The sequence below is a fragment of the Acanthaster planci genome, linkage group LG13 (assembly GCF_054643075.1).
Source record: "Acanthaster planci isolate LZ-2023a linkage group LG13, COTS_SCS, whole genome shotgun sequence".
NCBI lineage: Eukaryota > Metazoa > Echinodermata > Asteroidea > Valvatida > Acanthasteridae > Acanthaster > Acanthaster planci.
Genome location: NC_141789.1, coordinates 7,220,585 through 7,240,566, shown reverse-complemented (window position 1 = coordinate 7,240,566; position 19,982 = coordinate 7,220,585). Strand labels below are relative to the sequence as shown.

Here is a 19,982-nt window from a genome sequence, read left to right as displayed (position 1 = left end):
TTTTCTTGTTTTCAATCTAGTCGCAATCCAGGGTTTACTCAAGCCCCCCCAGGAAAAGCCTGCCCTAGGCTTTAGGATCTAGTCATGCTAGCCTTGCCACAAAATGCATTCCCTCTACTAGTTATTGCTGCTCCTAACTCAGTAACTATAACGTTAGTAATTAGCCCCCCCTTAACAGTGTTTGTTAACTGTTGTCATGGTTGGTGAATTACTTTATAGTTGGAAGCCTAGATTTATACTAGGACCTAGTGTGTTTTGGGTTTAATGATGAGATTACATCAGGAAATATTAATAATTTTAGTCCAGCAAGGAAGAAGAAATTTTCTGTAGGCAAAGTGATGTTGTAGTTGGACAGAAAATTTTTCCTTTGTTTGTAAGATGCACTTTTCCCTCCATAAATTGCAGGCATGGAAATCCATGACAGGATCAGATTGTTTTGTCAAGGCTAGATGGGTCCACGATATGCGACTTCACACAAACCAATCTGGGTCCGGGAAGACCAGATATGTGGTGATTGGCAGGGTGAAACTCGGCTAGAGAATGACAGCAACCCCTCTGGTTCCATGGTTTGCTGCTGAGAAGATACATGTTAATGTCACTTAGCCAAAAAATATTTTCCTAATTGGCAGGTTGTCTGTGAAGTGAAAAGTATTCATGCGTATTGCGTATGACTAATAAATGACCCTGGTTGTCTGAGTGATATGTCCGTTAGGCAAACTGACCTTTCTGATATTCAATGTTTGTCTTTATCAATTGTTATCTACTACCCTTGCAGAATGGAAGTAGCCTGTAGCCATATTGCTGCATTAATATCAAGTGTTGTAAAAGCCAACCAATTGAGGAAAGCTCCAGGATCAGATGCCTGTACTTCTCAGAAGTGTGCATGGCTACCAGCAAAAAGAAATATAAGAAAAAGATGAGGAAAGTATTCATTTAATATTTGGAAAAATGGCTGGTTTAGGCAACGATAATCACAACCTGAAACTGTTTCTCATAACCTTCCAATGTAGAAGCCCTTATCCAGCTGTTATTTCTTGCATAATGTGCCCAATCATTGAGTATTCTCTTTTTTTTCAATTACAGGTATGTGCTGCAGAAGTGAAACACATCAATTTTAGAAAGCCTTCAAGTACCTGCAAGAAACCTCAGACAGAAGCTGCTATAGCACCCCCTACATCATATGAACTGGCCGTATTCCATGCATCTCTCCAGCAAGTATCAGCTCAGCCAGTTGTTCATCGTGTCATGGATGCATATGCCCAAGAATTTATTCCCCCTTCTGCTACTGTCAAGTACCCACAGGCCCTCTCATCTCTCTATGACCCAGACAGTTTGGACCTGACTTACCCTCAACTTTTTCAGAAATGTGCTACTGTCAGTGACTCAATAAAGGTACAGTTTTTCCACCCAGCAGAACTCTTGTCACTTTTGAAAACTTGCCTCTTGTAATTTCACTACATGTTTGTCACATGGGTAAATGGCCTTTAAACCTAAAGAATACACCCAAAATCAAGAATCGTCTTTTTGAAATAGTTTTAGCCTCCATGAATGGAGAATATAAGCGTTCAATCAACTTAAGCAATAACAATGATTTGAGCAGCTATTCAGAAGTCAGACTTGCATTTGCAACAAGCATTTGCATTACAGCAAGTATGCCCAACTGAGACTAGATCACTCACTCAAGGTATGGGGTTAAATACAAGACCAACAGTTCACATCAGTTTTTTAAATAAGTGTGCTGATAGAATGCCTCCAAGTCTAAAAATTCCTTTTTTGATTACCAGTTTTAGTCCCGTGATATGATGAAAATATTTGTTCAGTGAAAAGATGAATGTAGTAACAAATGTATTGAGCCAAAGTATATTTTCTATTCAACACAGATAACAACACAGCAGTGTCAAATTGTGGAAGAAGGAACTAATGGTCAGGCTAACTGCAAGATCTGGTTGCCCAGAGAGCTGGTTGTATTATTGCTTCAAATTCCAAAAGTGCTGCAAGAACAAATCCTGCTATGCCATCAGCAAGTCTCATCGAGAAAATTTGCTATCCAGAGGCATTTCGGTTCTCAATTGCACCAACAAGGTACATGCGTGTACTGTGTTAGTTATGTAGTGACAATAAGGTAAAAAACCCGTTCACGGGAGGGGGGATTTTGGAATTGCCAGCTAGGATATTTTGAAATTGACAATAAAACATGTTACTTTACAAACTATTGAAAAGAATGACAATGGATTGGAATAATTACGAGCGTCATTTTAGTCAGCAAGCAGTTCGCAGCATTTTTTAAATTTTGTTGGCATTTGTATTTCCCCCCTTACTGTCCGATACATGTAGGTTCTTTGGTGTTTACCAATCATTTCCTGTTCTCTATTGTAGTGGTAACAGTATGCAAGGTAAGCTTTTTATCCTGGAATTCCGTCTTACAATATCCTTTCCTTATTTTGTTACATTTCAATTTCTAATCACAGGTGGGGATGTGATCGTGAGAAGGAAGCAAAGGATGCATATTGCTGTCAGGAGAGCCCTAAGCATCAAGACCTGGTGGTGAAATATTGTGGCCTCTACATCAGCCCCCAACATCCTTTTGTAGGGGCATCCCCTGATGGTCTCCTAATCTGCAAATGCTGCCAACCTCGTCTCCTTGAAATCGAGTCCCCTACTGCATACCAGATAGCCTTCCTATCACAGAAGAACCAAAAGGTCTTTGTATGGGGAGGAAAGATGGTTGCTGGCAACTGAAAATGGGCCACCAGTATTATTACCAAGTTCAATGCCAATTGAATGTTTGTGATGTAGAAATAGGAGTGTTTGTGTTGTGGACAAGGGAAGGCCTTACTGGCCAGGAGATCACAAGAGATACCTTCTTTTGTAAAGATGCTATGGGGGCAGTGAACTCATCATTTGTAACTGGTGTCCTTCCAGATTTGATTGGGAAATGGCTGTGTCGGAAACCAGTGCAATCTTTGACAGGAAATGTACAGATACCAGAACCAGAGGCAACAACCAGAGGCTGTAGTGCTACTGTGAAAAACCATCATTTGGACAGATGATTAAATGTGAGAATAAGAAGTGCAGCATAATATTGTTTCACATGGAGTGACTTCTGATACGCGTACCTCCCAAAGGAAAATGGCTCTGTCCACACTGCAGAAAAGTGCCTAAGTATTCTGACAAGAAGTCCCAAAATGGTCAGATACAGCAAAATGAGTCTTGAAGACAAGTGTAACATGGCCAAAAAAGCTTGGACACAGCAATAATAATGTCATACAAATAATTTATTTTAAGAATAAGCCTTCAAAATGTACAGCATTTGAATTAAAGACATATACAAATGATGATGGAAGGTGAAATAAATGATCTTGATATTTCAGCCACTATTCTTGGTTGTTGAGTTTTACATTTTAAAATAACTTAGTTGCAGATCATGGCAAGTTCTGGGTGCAGAACCACTTTTTTTAGGTTTCAAAACATCCAATTAATTGCAATCTTATGCAATCGTAGGGCAACAACTTGTACACGGTGTCAAATCTTAGTGCTGCACAGAAATTAATCGCTTCTTAGAATTGACAAGCATGATTATTAGAAAAACTACCTTAACATAGACTGTTCTAATCAGGAATTTAATGACCATCAATGTCTGAGAATGTGTTTCTGAAAGTTATTCAGTTGGAACTACCCCTGGGCAGAGATTAACCCTTCTTCTGTTTTAACCATCAAAAACAGTCAAAAATGCCTTCCAATTGATTTCCCCCAGTACACAGACACGTATGGGAAATTTGACTGATTTTGACTGATATGACAACTGTGTCAAGAATGCATCTTAGCATAGGAGGGTTAACAAGGGCACAAACAACAGTAGCTTCCATAGATGCTCCATTACTAACTAGTATTATTGGTAACTGGTTTTGAAGGATGGTATACTTCTGCTTAACCATTCCTATTACACGTTCCACATGTATCCTCACACATGACAGCTCCCGACTCCAATCTACCTCTAACTTCTCTGTTTCTTACCCCTGGTGAATGGAGGACTTTTGAATTCGGCCATCGCCATGCCACAATATTCACCGACAAAAAAGCCCCTATCCGCAATAAACAAGTCACCTGGGATTAATTTGTTAATAAGTCCACTGTTTTGTGTGATTTCTGTGTCACTAGCTCGTCCCCCCAACACTTACTTACAAAACATATCGAGCCCTGTGGAGTTATACCTATAAGGAATTTTACAGTAGAGTGGTGTTTATAGTTACTCCAAACCTGTGCCCTTGCTAGCAAGTCAGATGGCTGCTCAATGAAAATCTCAGTACAATCTATTATCACAGCACATTTTTTGAAAAATCTTCGAAAGCAGCATGGCATGCTTAACCTCAAGGATTCTCTACCTGGCCAGGGAATTATGCTTTCCAACTTAACAGCCATTATGTCAAGGATGCTATGGAAGTTCCGTGAAACAGTCGACTGGCTGACTCCAAACCTGTAACCCAAATCTTCATCAAACAAATTTAATCGCATCTTCATTAGGAAAAGCAACACTCTACTGAATTGAGAAAGCTTGCCACTGCTGAGCAGAGTAGAGGCAATAAGATTAAACAGGGCAAGAAAAGTTCCCCAACAAGGGAGTCCTGTGCAGAACTTGAGTTTAGAATTGTCCCCTTTGAAGTCATTCTCATCAAGGCTTGAGGATTTTAGTTGCTCCTTAATGTCGGGCGATTCTGATCGAAGTGCCATGTCAAACAGTTTTTCATTAAAGTCTATAAACTCAATAAAATCATTAAAAAAAAGACAGCCAGGGAATCTCATCCAATGCTGAGCTCAACTACTCTTGGTTCAACTGCTCAGTTCAATTGCTTTATTCAAAATAAAATTGCTGAACTTTCTTATTTTGAAATAATGACACCAGTGAATGTAGAAGAACAGCTCAGTGCTAATGGAAGAAGTACCGTAAAAAGAAAAAAGACGTAAGATGTGCTGCCACGCAAAGAAAATAGTTATTTACTTATTTTTTTGCAGACTGATTAACGGGCCCTTATAAAATGCAGCGTGATGTACATTTCTTCCTGAGGTTGTACATGTATATGTATATGAATTGGGGAACTCACAAATGGGAAAATTAAAACAAACATTTCCGGTCATCAACCAAATAATTTTTTTCAATATTTTTTTCTTATATATAACGGGTTTGCCCTTACCCAACGTATATTTATAAGCACTGTATGCTCAGTGCTTGCCCGAGAACTTGCGAAAAAACCTCACAAGCTTACTCGGGTGGGACTCGAACCCACGACCTCCTGCTTACTAGTGCAGATGTCTTAACCACTCGACCACCGAGCTTGCCGGGGTCGGCTGGCCGGTCCGAGTCAAATGAAGCAGCGGGTACCGCGAACTATTATCAAGATGTATTTTTGCGTTGGGGAGATGTTAATTATATATAACGGGTTTGCCCTTACCCAACGTATATTTATAAGCACTGTATGCTCAGTGCTTGCCCGAGAACTTGCGAAAAAACCTCACAAGCTTACTCGGGTGGGACTCGAACCCACGACCTCCTGCTTACTAGTGCAGATGTCTTAACCACTCGACCACCGAGCTTGCCGGGGTCGGCTGGCCGGTCCGAGTCAAATGAAGCAGCGGGTACCGCGAACTATTATCAAGATGTATTTTTTTTTTGCGTTGGGGAGATGTTAATTATATATAACGGGTCTCCATGTAAGTTCTCGCAAGTTCTCGGGCAAGCACTGAGCATACAGTGCTTATAAATATACGTTGGGTAAGGGCAAACCCGTTATATATAATTAACATCTCCCCAACGCAAAAATACATCTAGATAATATTTTTTTCAACAGTTAAAGGCCCCAGAATTAACCAGATATTTTTTCAATGGAGAAAAACCACCATGACAGTTGTTACTGAGAGCACAGAGGTAGGAGTGAACTATTATGAACCCTGGCATAGGGCCTTACCATAGATACGGATCACTAGCCTATCACCCAAACCCATGAGCGAGACAGGGTACTACATACCACCATGACCAAAGGGTAGTTGAATTTAATCAGGCCCAGGATTAGGCTTGGTCTTTGGTTTCGCTGGTTCCCTTTGGAGTCTTGGCATGCTGTTTGGAATGCTGGCTGGAACCATCAAAGCTGAAGACTAAGCCTAATCCACTTGTTTTGAAAAAAGCTTGCATATTTTTAGGTTAGGTGTACGGGCACTGAGTGATGCATCTTTGACCAACTCGTCTGAGACTTTTGATCATGATGAAGCATGCTTAATGGGCAATTGTAAGCATTAATTTTGGCAATGGTAGGCCCACTTACTACTGACAAAGTGGGCCGAACACACGTCATGATTTTGACAGTTGCCATTCTTCTCATTTTATGCTTGCCAGCCGCTTGTCTCGCCGCAGTTGAGAGAGTTTTGCTGCGTGCACCCCTAGGTGTTCAAGAACAGCCGGAATACAGAAAAAGGACACTCCTTTATCTCTATTCCTACGGTTAGAGCAACCGAAGACACAACAGAAATTTACCATATTCAGTGTTTTCAGACACAAATAATATAAGGTGGCCTTACAAGAAAGTCAACGCGGCAAAGTTCCGAGTGGCAAGTGACCCAATCGTAGCTCGACGTATTTGTCGTACCGTGACTGTACCGCAGATCAGAACAGTTGCTTGTCCTCTGTGCGAGGGCACCCTACAGTTACTAAGGATAGATGACGTCAGAGGCATAAAGTCTATTGATAACAGCACATGGGAGTGAGCTCGCGTGCCTGGTAGAAATTTACCCACAATACTCTGTGCGTGATTAGCTGTGACCGTGTGTGACGTATTTCCTTCACTATTTCCAGCTCCCTATTGGGCCCTGGGCAATGAGTGAACCGTTTATGTGGCTCCAAGTGGCCACAGAGTCTGCCATGCACACTGTGTGGGTGCATGTTTTCTTAAAATGGGCATATTCAAAGTCTAGTCACTGTGACTATTAGGAGACCTGTCAAAAGTAGGCCTGCTATAAGCCCATTTTTTGCAGTGATGGTGACCCGGGCCATCTTCCGATTACACCCAGTGTGATCGAAACGAAGAGGGTTATTCCCTAAGGCCCTGTCAATTTCTGAAATAAGTGCTTTCCATTGTTATGCATTTTCAAAATATTGGATAGTGTGGCGAAACAGGGTAGCTGTGTTAGACTTTAGTCTGGGTCAATAATTCATATGGTTGGAAATCATGTATTAAACATGTGAGCAGCATTAGAAGCGGGTATTACCTTAGGTCAGGGCGCTGGCTGTGTAGGTTGGCAGGTGTAGCGGCCAAAGTCATTTTTATTTCTAACCAATTGAGGGCGCTATAAGCGGGGACCATAAAAACAGCACTGAAAGCGAGATGGCTCCATCACGTTTTGCATCTGACAGATTTTGATTCGCCCATCCTGCCGAAGTTTATTAAACAGTTAGAGCTCATTATTCTCAGGATTCTCATATTAAATCAAAGAATTTGATTAAGTAATTACTGGGTTATTTATAGTCTTGTATAAGCCAAAACTCACTCATTTAGGCCATGCTGTTACATCGGTGGAATAGTTTATTGTAAATAGTAAATAATATAGATACGTACATGGGGGGCCTACATATTGGAGCTATAGTCAAAATTATTGGGTTTCGTATTGTCTAATTTAAATATTTGGCATCGTACTCTTTTAGGGGAACTTAGATACATGTATGAGTGTCACTTAGATACACCTAAGTGCAAGTTATAATTGAGGTTGAAGTAAACATTGGGTGCATGTATATTTACATGTTCAAAGTGGGCATACATGTATTATTATCACCTGGACGTCGGATGTACCGTACTCTTGATCTCTGTTTGATTTTAATTTTATTTTAGTCAATCTGTGCCTGATCCTGTGCCTGTGCATCAAGCTGTATACATGAACAAGAAGAGAAACATTAAACATCTGGATCTGAAGTGCACACTATACATGTACAGCATTGCGTGTGTATCCTTTGGCAGATTCATCATTGACGTTTAGCATCAACATGGATAAGGGGGCGGACAACATTAACGCACTGGGAGCTACAAGCCATGAGCATGAGAAAGTTGACACACACAGTGGAGACACTGCACTTCATGAATCATCGCGGGCACAAATTCAAACTGAAAAAGGACTTGCCTATCAAAAGGACATGAAAGCAAAGCGTGTGTCACAGCTATTTAGGCAAATAAAGTCAAACACAGAAAGGCTTGAATTTTTCATGAATGATAAGCACGACCAAGGTGAGATTTGAGTCGAATACAAACTACGAGGACTTGTTAAAGGAGAACAGTGAGTACTGCAGTCTGTTGTCCAACGAAGAACTGCAGGAGTATTTAAACAACAGTTGGGACAGCAGAGATACCTGCTTGAAAAACTTCAAGGTGTACTACACCAACTGGGAGACCGTCCAGTCACAGAAGGAGCAAGACTTTGCATTGCAGAGTCAGTGTCATGGTGCCAAGGATGTGGAAAACATGACAAGCATATCACGCATGAATGGTCAACGGGGGGATCTTTTTGTAGCGGTGGAAAGGAACCGGTTACCAATTACTTCTCTCAGGTGTACATTCACGATTAAAAGAGTGATTATTTTTAAAAGGATTGTTTTCCTACCTCCAGGTTGCATGTAACGTTGACGTTGTCATTAGGCAATTGTGTGTGTAAGGGCCATGCATTCAGAGGCAACCAGGAGCCTGCATTTACGGATATTTTTCTCCATATTAACATCTCCCATTTAGGCCCTGTTATTACACAATATGGAAAGAGTTCCATAGGGGTCAGCTCGTAAGTCCGATGCCTCGTAAGTCTGACAAATGCATTTCAAAGTTCCAACTTTTTTTTGGCCCATGGCATAGATCCAATGCGTCAAAAATCCGACACCTCGAAAGTCTGATGTTTGAATTGACGCTCATTATGAGCATATGAAAACAGCGCTGGGAACAAGACTAGTTCCTGGTGCAAGTATGGTGTACTATTGATGACACATACAAACATTTTTAAGATCTCAAAAGTATTACAGTCGAAAAAATGCTTTTTATATTTAGCGAAGTATCATACATCATTCTTACACATAGTGGTATTTTGGATTTAAAAAATACTGGACCAGTGTACGAACTATGCAGGTAGTCCACTTGATTTAGTTTTCCTAACAGGGTCAGTACCGTAGGCATGAGTTGGGAACAAAGTTGAATCTCGACACCTCGTTGGTCCGACACCGGCTTTATTAGGCATGAGGCAAAAAAAAAAAAATTGCCCATAAATCTGACGCCCCATTATTCCATCACCTCATAAGTCTGAAAATTCTGACTCTCGAGGCATCAGACCTATGAGGTGTCGGACTTACGATATGTGGACCGTATAAGGAGTTCACTTGACATGACTCAGTACGAGACATAGGGTCATGAGACATGGTCTGAAAAATTCTAAGTCTTCATTGGAAATTGCTTGAAGGCCCCATCTCTCGGTGTCACTGCTAAAAGCAGAGATTCCTTGTCTGATCTTCAGTATCCACAATTAGTGGTGTTTGAGTTCTATTGGAAATAAATGAAAGCCTCTTTCTGGCAGAGCTGTCTTTTTGTTTGCGGAGCACATCGGAACTGCCTAGTGCTTTGCGGCCATCTTGAAAGTGTACCGCCCATAGCCTCGCTCTGGCTCACAAAATGTGATGTCGGCATAAATATTAAGAAAGGCATATGTTTTGACAGTCCCGTTTATTTAAGAAGTGCTGGATTGTAAGGTTAGGGAATCTGTGTGAACCAGTTAATTGGGGAATTGGCAAACCTTAGACTGGAGGAATCGTATGTTGTTCCACGCTTGTTAGCATAGTGACGGTTCATTGCAATCGTTATCTGAGAGCGTGCTTTCCTCTTTGAAGTTTACTGGGTGCAGGTTTCTGTTAATAGAGACCGGTGAAGACTATTATAATCGCCTTCTTAATTGACTGACCCTGTGTTATTTCATAATAACTTGAAGTGGGTGTGAAGGTTACTTAAATCACCCGAACCTTGTTGCAGTTTGGGAACTGTGTTGCTTAGTAATGCAGTACAGATTATTTTCGTATAAGTCGACCCTGTTGTGCTGTATAATTACGCAGATTGTCTTTGCTTGTGTGGTCAAGACTCATCAGTTATAAGCCATCAGTAAATTATTTAGACTTGAGGGTTACCTGTTGACTTGAGAGTTACATGGTCATTGAGGTTTACCTGGTTATTTTAAGGGGTTACCCTGATCACAATGAGGGTTACCCTGGTGTAGGTTGAGGATAAGTTTCTTAACTAATCACGTTAGTGGTGCAGTTGACCACTAAGGACTACCTACCCGTGAAGATCATTTTGTACATGATTAATTGCTTTTGTATATGAACAGTAACTGAAGCTCTGACCTTGAATTGAAAATTAAGATTTAGTCCAGTCCTGTATCATGAGTATTGACATTTGTTGTAACCTTTAATGACATTGGAATCAATTACTTCATCACAGAGCGGTAGTAAACGTCAGTCCCTAAGGCATAGTCCACCGTTCGTTAACTGATATCCCCCTTGCATTTTGATAGCGGCTCATTCCTGCGTAAGGTTAAATAAATATATTTGTGGTGTTAGGCCAGGTCAATTCCATATCTGATCAGGCCAGTCTGCTGGTCCGCCACAAAAGGTGTCAGTTGGTCTGCAACAATCTCAAAGTGTTTTTTTGTGTTTGGTGATCCTTTCCATGAGCGGAAATTATTAGCATTTTCCTTCAGTCAGGTTTTACCTATGGGCAGTTCCACGGAAACAGCCACCAATTTCCTCATACACAAGATAAGAGTTCACAAGAGCAACATCAAGCGAAAATAAGAACCCTTTCTTATACCATTTGATTAATTCTCTTACTGAACAGTGCGACGATGCCAGCTGGTCTGCAATGTCCACACTCTTCATCCCCTTGTTGTAGTAGAGTATACACCTGGGGTTTTTCCAAAGCGATGCTGTTGCGGTTCCGCTTTCCGAAGTCAGCCATCTCGGCTCTATGCATCGTGGGCAGCATACGGACATCTTTTTTGTCTCGCCAGACCAAGGCGAGCAAGCCCTGGTCGCAAGAGCAGTGAACAACATCACCTCTCTTGAGTTTCAAGGAGCACAAGTCCCTGGGCAGGTCTTGACGATTGCCTCTCACCGTCCCAACAATGTTCATCTTCTGGTTGTGTAGTTTCAGGTACAGTTCAGGGCTGCTGAACCAGTCGTCCAGGAAAATGGTGTACCCTTTAACAAGAAGATCGGCGTTCAAGTCAAGTACGATTTTTGTACTTGCCAGTCCAACAGTCTGGTCTTGCTCGGTATAAACCTTGAAGTTCCAGGTGTATCCAGCGGCAACTCCTGTGCTCTGGCAGACTCGATACACCTTGATGCCAAACCTCGCATGCTTCTTGGGGTTGTACTGCTTGAACTTCAGTCTTCCTTTGAGTTTCCAAAGGGACTCGTCGGTAGTAATGTTGCTAGACGGAATGTAAACGGACTTGAACTTCTCGGTCGGTTCGTCTATCACTGGGCGGGGCTTGTAGAGTCGATTGGTTGTATTTGCAAGGCTGTTATCAACGAAATGCAGATGGGATATCAAGTTCATAAATCTGTCGCTGGGCATGGAATTAGGGAAAAATGGAGTCTCAAGTATTGAGTCTCTCGTCCAGTAGGACTTCAACTCTGGTTTTGGCATCAGTCCCATGACAATTATCATGGACAGGAACACTGACGTCTCATCTGGTGTTGTGTCGAACCAGCTTCTCATATGACTTGGACTTGCTGCTTGACTTTTCGGGTGTTCAGCGGCATAGGGGTTGGTCTCGTTGGCAATGTGCAACGTCAACTCTGGGGTGAAGAACTGCTAGAAGATTTCGACAAGAGTGCTGTTCTCATCCAGATTTTGCACTTGAACACCCTCTGTGCCTTGAAAGCCGTGTCGGCAGGGGAAGTTGTCATCAGCCGTCCACTGAATGGACGAAGTCTTGACCTTCTTCTTGGCAGGCCTCGCTAACGATGGTTGCCCGTTAGAATCACTGTCTCTAGTTTCAATTTCTGAACTATATTCAAATTCTGACGTGAAATCTGAACCACTAGTCGCCGTCAGAGTTTCCTCTTCACTGGAATACATTGTGTAACACAACTGAAGGGCCGGGGAGCAGCCAGGAAAATATATACCAAGCGCTACAGAAAACACTCCTTTTTGGATGAAACAAATGCCCAATTATGCTGAACAAGGACCATCTATATCCCAAGTGTTGGTGCTGGGGTGCTGTGCACGTGTTCAGGGCCCAGGAGGGCCATAAACAATGGCATGCACACCATGTCAATGGCCTGTATTCATCGCTCTGCGGGCCCACACAAAGCGCGTTGTATAAGCCCTGACAGCGGAATCAGCGACACTCCACGGAGATTACCCAGGGTATTCAATCGAAGACAAAGGGGGTGTTCTGATGAATAAAATCCAATTTACTGGGTATCGTGGGGTCGACCAACTCTCCTTGTTGCCCCAGATTTCCATTCATTGCAAAGCTCCCAGTAACTACAGGTGTACACTAAATAAAAGTTGCAGGTGTGGTATGCGGCTACCGCAGACACCCGGAAATTAGACTTTTCTCCAGGTCTGTATTTGCAATCACCCGTTGTGAAGGGGTTAAAGTTTCCATCGTAGCTGAGGCACCGGCAGCCACACTGGGTACAGGACAACACTTACCCCCAATCTGACATGAATGTCTTCAACACCCTTCTGCATGTTGAGGAGCTATACACTGCTGCTACAATTTATGCATCCGACTTAGCAAAGATAAAGATAACCAACTTTATCTCAGTTACTTGCAGTCTTTGTCTCTGTCTCCAAGATATTTCTCTTATGGAGGTAAATTCCTTGGATGTGAAAAGAGAGTTCTCCTTACTGTCCAGACCTCATTACAGTTATTCTAAGGGCTCTGAATGATAATGTCTTCTCTGTCTTTTAGTAAGTTTTGCAGTTTTCTTGCCTCTTCTTTTGCACTGCCAACCAAAGCCACATCAACGGAAAGGACAAGGGATCATGCAGTCGGCCTGCAGACAATCTACATGACAGCTGCAGGTTCCAACAACATAGTGGCGGACGCACTCTCCTTAGGATGATAGAGCAGCCTCACATCCACCTTTTGATTTCTCCGAACAATGCTCTACTCCCAATACTCTGCATGGGAGTTTCTCTCCCTCCTTGCATGAGCCACAGATGCCCTTCAGTTGATTGGATGGACATGCTCGGGTGTGCCTTTCTGTCTATCTCATTATTTCCACAAGTCCTCTCCAAAATAGAAAGAGATCACTGTCGGATACTCCTGATCACTCCTTTCTGGCTGTGTCAGGCCTGATTCCCCTGACTCACTGGACTTCTATTTCGCCATCCGTTTGTCCTCCCGGCAAGACCGGACATCCTCTGCTATCCAAGATTGGGATTTTTTCCACCCGGCTCCTGACGATTTGCTCCTAACACATTTGGTATTGTCCAACGATCTCTCTGTTCCATGAGACTTTCTAGTGATGCCATGGCTGCATGGGGGTGTCGTCTGCCCACCTGTTGAATTCATAACAGCAGAATTTAGCATCTCATTACATGCTGCAATGGGATAGGCTTTGGTTCCAGTCAATACTGCTGAGTGCTATAATAGATTTCCATATTTATACAAAATCAGTTGCAGTAACACACACATTTGTACATTATTATCAATATAATACCTTCTCACATCTAGGATTATCTCCAGCCACAATTTGGCAAGATTTAAGAGATGAATGAGACATATAACCCTGTGGGAAATTTCTACTCCTTTTAAATTGTTTAATGAATAATTAACTTGTAAAACTGTTGTAAGATTTCTGATGCTTTTTATTTGAATCTGCTTGAAACAAGTCTCCACAGTGCAATGTTTCTCATTTAAAACAATAGAAATTTTCCCTTACTTTTCATGAATTTTGCATTCCAATATTCAAACTCAAAAAATAATATTTGAATATTCGATCGATTGTCGAATATTCGGTTATTCGGCACGGCCCTAACATTCCTCTGGTTTTGAGACCAAAGTTAGGTTCTCTAGATGCTTTCCAGTCCTCCCTTTGAGCCCCAAATGATGCCTCTCTTATGCACACCAGCGTCAGGTTGGACTTTCTTTTGATAATGGTTACCTCTAGAGAAGGCAGCGAACTACACACTCTTCCCGTTGCCGAAAGCTGTCTCTGTTGGGAGCTGCATAGCGTTTGCCGATTCCTTCGATTAGCTTCCTGATGAAGGACCAGACTCACCCACTTGATCCTTCCAATATATTTGTACCCTCCATCTTCTTACATCCTGGAGACGATGTGGATAAACTGTGGTGCCTTGTTCATATCCTGAAGTGGTACCTGACTAAAACAATAGTATGAGTGTCAGTATTGTCTGAACAACAGATCCTGCAAAGCTTCAATAAATAACTTGTGTGTCCCGTGTTTGTAGACTGCTGCATGTGTGTATTGTGCGTGTTTGTCGTATACCCAGAGAGTATGTGTACTATAAGAACTAATAAATAATGCATGATTCCGGATGAATATCTATATCGCCATGGTCGGGTCTTTTATATCATTTGGGCATTCTGAGGATTATCTTCTGAACAGTGAAGTCATGTGATCAAACCCCACGGAATTTAAAATATACGCCACTCTAACATCGATTGCAAGCTTTGCAAACTATAGTTTCACAAGCTTGCAGATATTAATTAAAATGCTGATGACCAGGTTTTGGACCGGCAGTGGGCTCCAGGAGCAATAACCGATATCTCTGCCAGCAGTTTGAGCTCACTGTTATTGTTTTCTTGTACAGTTTGTGTCACTTTGAACACTGAATGGCAGTTATATTATTATCTAAAGATCCTCGTCTTAGTGAGGCATCATAATGATACTTGGACAGTGAAACTTACTTGTTTAATTTTGGTGTGCATCTTTTATAAGGTACATGTAGCCTTAATGTAGCTATGATCAGCCTTGATTAATTATTATATATTTATGAAATCGTGTAACAAAGGCAGGCGATCAAACCCTCTTGCTTCATTTATGAGAAGAAGTGGCTATTTGTAGGGTGTGTATATCATTATCATTTGCTGTGAAAATTGCAGATGGCAACTTTGCCTAGATAGAGGCAATCCTCTGACTGTCCGTGCTGGGCGAGGCAAACAGGCCCGCGACCAGCCGAGTCGTCCCTACCTTGTAGAAGCACTGTCCATTTTGCAATGCAGACAGGCCCATGAAGAGCAACAGCCCAGACAAGAACTTCTGGTTGTTTGGTGACAGTGCCCTGATTGATTGCAGCCTACTTATCTGAAGGTAGCGTTAAAGGGACATCTGAACAGTCAAGAGGGAGGCCCTCATCACAAGCACTCAAAACCAAACAGAAACTGACTTTAACACCAACAATGGTGGGCCCATTCATATTTTCTTTTGCTGGCTAGATTAGGATTATTTACCATACTTCTATTCAAGGTCTGTTAAACATAGTCAATACTACATCAGGGTTAATTGATGTAAGAATGGTGCATCTTGGTCTTCCCCTTGAGATGTTTCCATTGCATGTTGCAATGTTGGAGTCTCCCTCTACTTTAATCTCCTGCTACTTGAGGGATGTCCTGCAGAGGGACACCGCAAATGGCAGGACATTCGTACTGTCCACAGTGCAGAGATCAAGGGGACCTCCTGTGAGATGGATGGACAACAACTCATCACGAAGTTCATTGACTATTTCTTAAATTTATACACTCTGTCTTATTTATATGAGAAGGTGTATTCTTGGCATTATGTGTGGTTTCCAACCCCCCCACCTACATGTACACGTAGATCGGTGCTACTCTGCATATTTGGTGACTGTTTGGGTAGGTAGAGCACCATAGACTCCTCCCCCACATTAAGTGTGGGTCGGGTCTACTAGAGAATACCTACCCAAACAGTCCTCTCCCGCCCATCCTCCCCACTTGGCTCTGACCCTTTTGAGTTGCTTTCAAAAAGAAGGACTATCATGGCAGCGAGACCATGCTGCATTGTGGGAGGTCAGGAAGCACTTGGGTGATTGGTTTTTTACGACGAGTAATAATAGGCACATGGAAAATTTGCACATGTGGTGACTGTTTGGGTAGGTATTCTCTTGTAGCCCTGACCCACACTTAACGCAGTGGATGAATTATTTTCTTTTCTGCTGTTTTTTATTTCTTTTCTCACCCTGACTGTAGGCATTTCTCCACTAATTTCATTTGTATGCTACTCCTTCATATGTTACATACATGTATGTTTATTTAGGGATATTTCTTGTGATTTGATTTTTTGTCACCCTTCTTTATAATTCCTTCAAACAGGAACCAAGTATGTGTACATAGTAGAAGTTTTACTGACTGACTGAAATGTGACTTCTACACACAGGGAAAAATTATCGTTTAATTTGCGTAAATGGGAGAATATATTCATTTGCCTCATGCAATCAAATATTCAATCAGTAATTTCTTTACATTATTCTTATCAGTGCTCTCATTACTATTGAAGATGGAATATTGCTCCTGCATAGATTGACAGCCTCCTTCAGATTTCAATTTTAAAACATTGCACAAAGTTTGACATTACTCTTAGAACTTAGATAACGTTTAGTGTTATTTGCAACTAACCCTAAAAGCTTGCAAATACAAGAAACTTGTTCAAGATTTGTTCAAATAAAGCACAAAAATAGAAAATGTTGTGACATCTACTGGATCACCATTTTGCAATTGATATTTTCATGGGTTTTGTATTCCACTTTTTGTTATTATCTGACTTTTCTCATTAATTTCAGATTATGCTGCCTTAAAGCTGATTAAACTTTGGCAAACATTAGCATATGGAGACATCTGCATCAGACGAGGAGACTTGTTTTAAACAGTGAGTGTTTTAGTGTAGCTGCAGTCAATTTTCCTGTTAGTTTTTATACACTGTTTTACCAGTTCACTCAGAAACGGGATCCTTTTAATGAAACAGACTGGTAGTTGCATGAATAATGAACACTTGATCAATTCTTGTTAATATCTATTATTTACACAATAAGTTGGACAAAATGGCCTCGACTCAATAAAATGTGGCACCTAATTCAAGCTACCATTATTTCAACAAAATCTAACATGCTAAGCAATAATCAAAGCAGTGCTATGGAGCAACTGTTACATACATTTACAGTGTCATTTTGTCTATGTATGGAGAAGGTTCTTTGGATTATTATCTAGTAATGGTTTAACCAAATCAGAGAGCATACAGGAAGAATAGCCTTTTTTTTTTTAAGGACACCAAAACCACGTGACAATTGTCACACGATACTTTCTTGCAACCATCTGAAAACTTTTACTCATACCATTATGTGCCAAGTCATGATTCATCACACTCTAATGTGATGCAGTCTACCTGCTTTATTAGTATTTTGTATAAACGCATCCAGATCCAGGTCATCAAATTAAATGAGTGTAGTGAGTTGCTCAAAGTGCACATGCGCAATCAAGGTAAGACCTGTGTGTGATTGAGATAGCCCCACAGGAATGGCATCTCCTGGGATCTGCCTAATAAAATGAGTAAAAGCATGTTTGCGCCCTCCAAAAGACATTCCTTCTTGAAGACTCTTATTTCATAAATATCAAACAGTGAAAAGTGTATAATTCCTCTCAATACTGTGTTATTTGTTGTCACATCACTGAATAGATCCAATTTTAATGAACTGGTTGCTAATAGTAGGAGGATTTGCTGTCTAAAGCCATCCTCTCTTTCAACGGTGAATCAAAGTCCTTTCTGGCTGAAAATTCACTGTACATGTAAATGATAATTCAGGAGAAGAATACATGTAAATTGTACAGTTACAATGATGTGTATGGTGTGGAGAGAGAAATTGAAAGTTGTGCATACAAATGTGATAATACAGCTGTAAACGTACCTACCGTTATAGATCACAACTGTACAAGATACAAGCTTATGCTGTATTAACATTTCATTCCAACATGTTAAAATAATAACATTCTGGGTGCGGGCTCTTCAATTGCAGCAATCACCTAAAAAAACATCAGTTTCTTGTTTCCATGAAATTCTCTGTTGAATATGTAACAAGTTTTAATTACCTGTAAATTTTTTATAATCTACTCTAAATTGTTTGCAGGAAGTTATTCAAATGTGCTGATGCTGTGGATATGTAAGAACATCCTGAAAGACCTCATTTTCAGTGGCATTTAATCTTATGTTTAATGCTGCTTGTATGAATATCAGCTTATCAGTTGAATTTTTGAAGATTGCTGATAGTTCTTTGAAAATAATGAACATCTTTTGACTCGTTGAAATTACAATGCATACATCTAGGCATGGATGTAGCAAGGGGAGGAGATAAAAAGGAACTAAAGAGTAGGAAAGCTTGGGTGACACACTAATATGCTTCAAAATACCCTGAAATTAGGCCCTTTTGCTACTGCTGACTGTTTTACTCCTCCCCCTTGAAAAGGAGCTTTACCCCTTCCAGACAACATGCATACATGTAGGCATTGACATTGTATAGCATGCTTCTGCTTCTGTACTTTATGCCAGCATCCAAGTTTATACGGTGCTGCAAGTAATCATAAAAGTGTTAAGACATTGCTTTATCTTAGAGAGTGAAATGAAAATTAAATACTGCAGCCGAATTTGAAACTTCAGGCTTGAAATTTGGAAAAATTATCCTTCTTTATGTGACACAAGAAAATGCACAACAAGGACGGTGTACATTTACTAGTCTGGTTCTTTTAATGGCATTGCTGCATTGCAGGAAAAGACGACCCTAAGAGATACAAAACAAAAACAAATATTACAAGAATATGCCCTGAAATAACAACTTACATTATGGAGAGACAAGCAGTTCAAATAATTATGTCAAAGCAAACTGCTCAGGCAAATTGTGCTTAAACATAAATACAAATATAAACTCTGACAAAAACTGCAACATAAACCTGGTCTGCTTTCTGTACACCTCTGCATTGGAAATTACCAATTTATAGCATGACGCCTACATTAAAAGACACAAATAATCTCAATTCCTTCTATTACACAACTAATACAGGAGGGAAAGCAAGGCACATGAATGTTTAAGCTTGCTAGCCCAGGCAGTCATCCACTTAATAAAAGGTAAACAAAACTCGGCACTGGCTTGCTGGGCGAAGAGATGCAATGCATAAACTTGACCTAGTCCATCAGCTATTCCATTCCAAAGATTTTACATGAAATTACCAACTATAGAATGCCATCAGTAATCAGAAACAAGTGCACACAAGGAATAAGCCAACCTTAAACTAATCAGAAACTAATACAGCTAAAACTAACAGTGGTGACTAGAATTAAAATCACCTCTACATGTAATAATAGTAGTGGGACTTGTGCAAGTCTAATGTTAACATATGTCCAGTAAACAATGGGTGCACTTTAAAGGGCAATGAACTATTCACTCCAGCCCTTCTAGCAGTGTGAACAGTAGGCTCAGTTCCTAGAATGTGGCTCTCATTAGTTATGCACCTATTAGCCTATGTAACACAGGGGTACAGTGTACATGTACATGCATGGACACGGAAGAGAGCTGCTCTAGGCCTCAGAGCAAGGAGACACACATTGAGAGAAAATAAGACTCTAGCTTCATATAAAAACCCAACAAAACAAGATGCATGTACACTGTAATTGCTACATAAAGCACAAAGAGAAGGAAAGAGGTAAAGTTGTACTAGAAACAAGCTGAAATAATCTTAATTCAAGTCCTTAATAAAAGGGGAACTTAACTCCACAATCAAATCAAAATAGTGAATAAAATAAATGATCCCATGGGATGATATTTAATTGACACAAGCCCGATTTGAGTCTAAATAGTATGTGCAAGAGGAATCTCAACAATTCAGTCATACTTGGAAGTTATCTCCAATGGGTATAGTTGGTCTACACTGCACACAAC

The 19,982-nt window shown here is 40.8% G+C and overlaps 1 protein-coding gene across 4 annotated transcripts in view; it reads left to right on the top strand.

Moving 5' to 3' along the window:
• LOC110982507 (meiotic recombination protein REC8 homolog) overlaps positions 1–18,705 on the top strand; it is a 388,761-nt gene extending 370,056 nt beyond the window's left edge. For 3 of the 4 annotated variants that reach the window (XM_087145215.1, XM_087145210.1, XM_087145212.1), the window contains one exon: positions 16,842–18,705. In XM_087145215.1, coding sequence (XP_087001341.1) covers positions 16,842–16,866 — 25 coding nt within the window. In that variant the 3' untranslated portion in view covers positions 16,867–18,705. Of the gene's footprint in view, positions 1–775; positions 1,393–1,880; positions 2,083–2,468; positions 2,998–16,841 lie in introns of those variants that run through there. The other variant, XR_015427552.1, reaches the window with a different exon arrangement.
• The last annotated feature ends 1,277 nt before the right edge of the window (positions 18,706–19,982 follow it).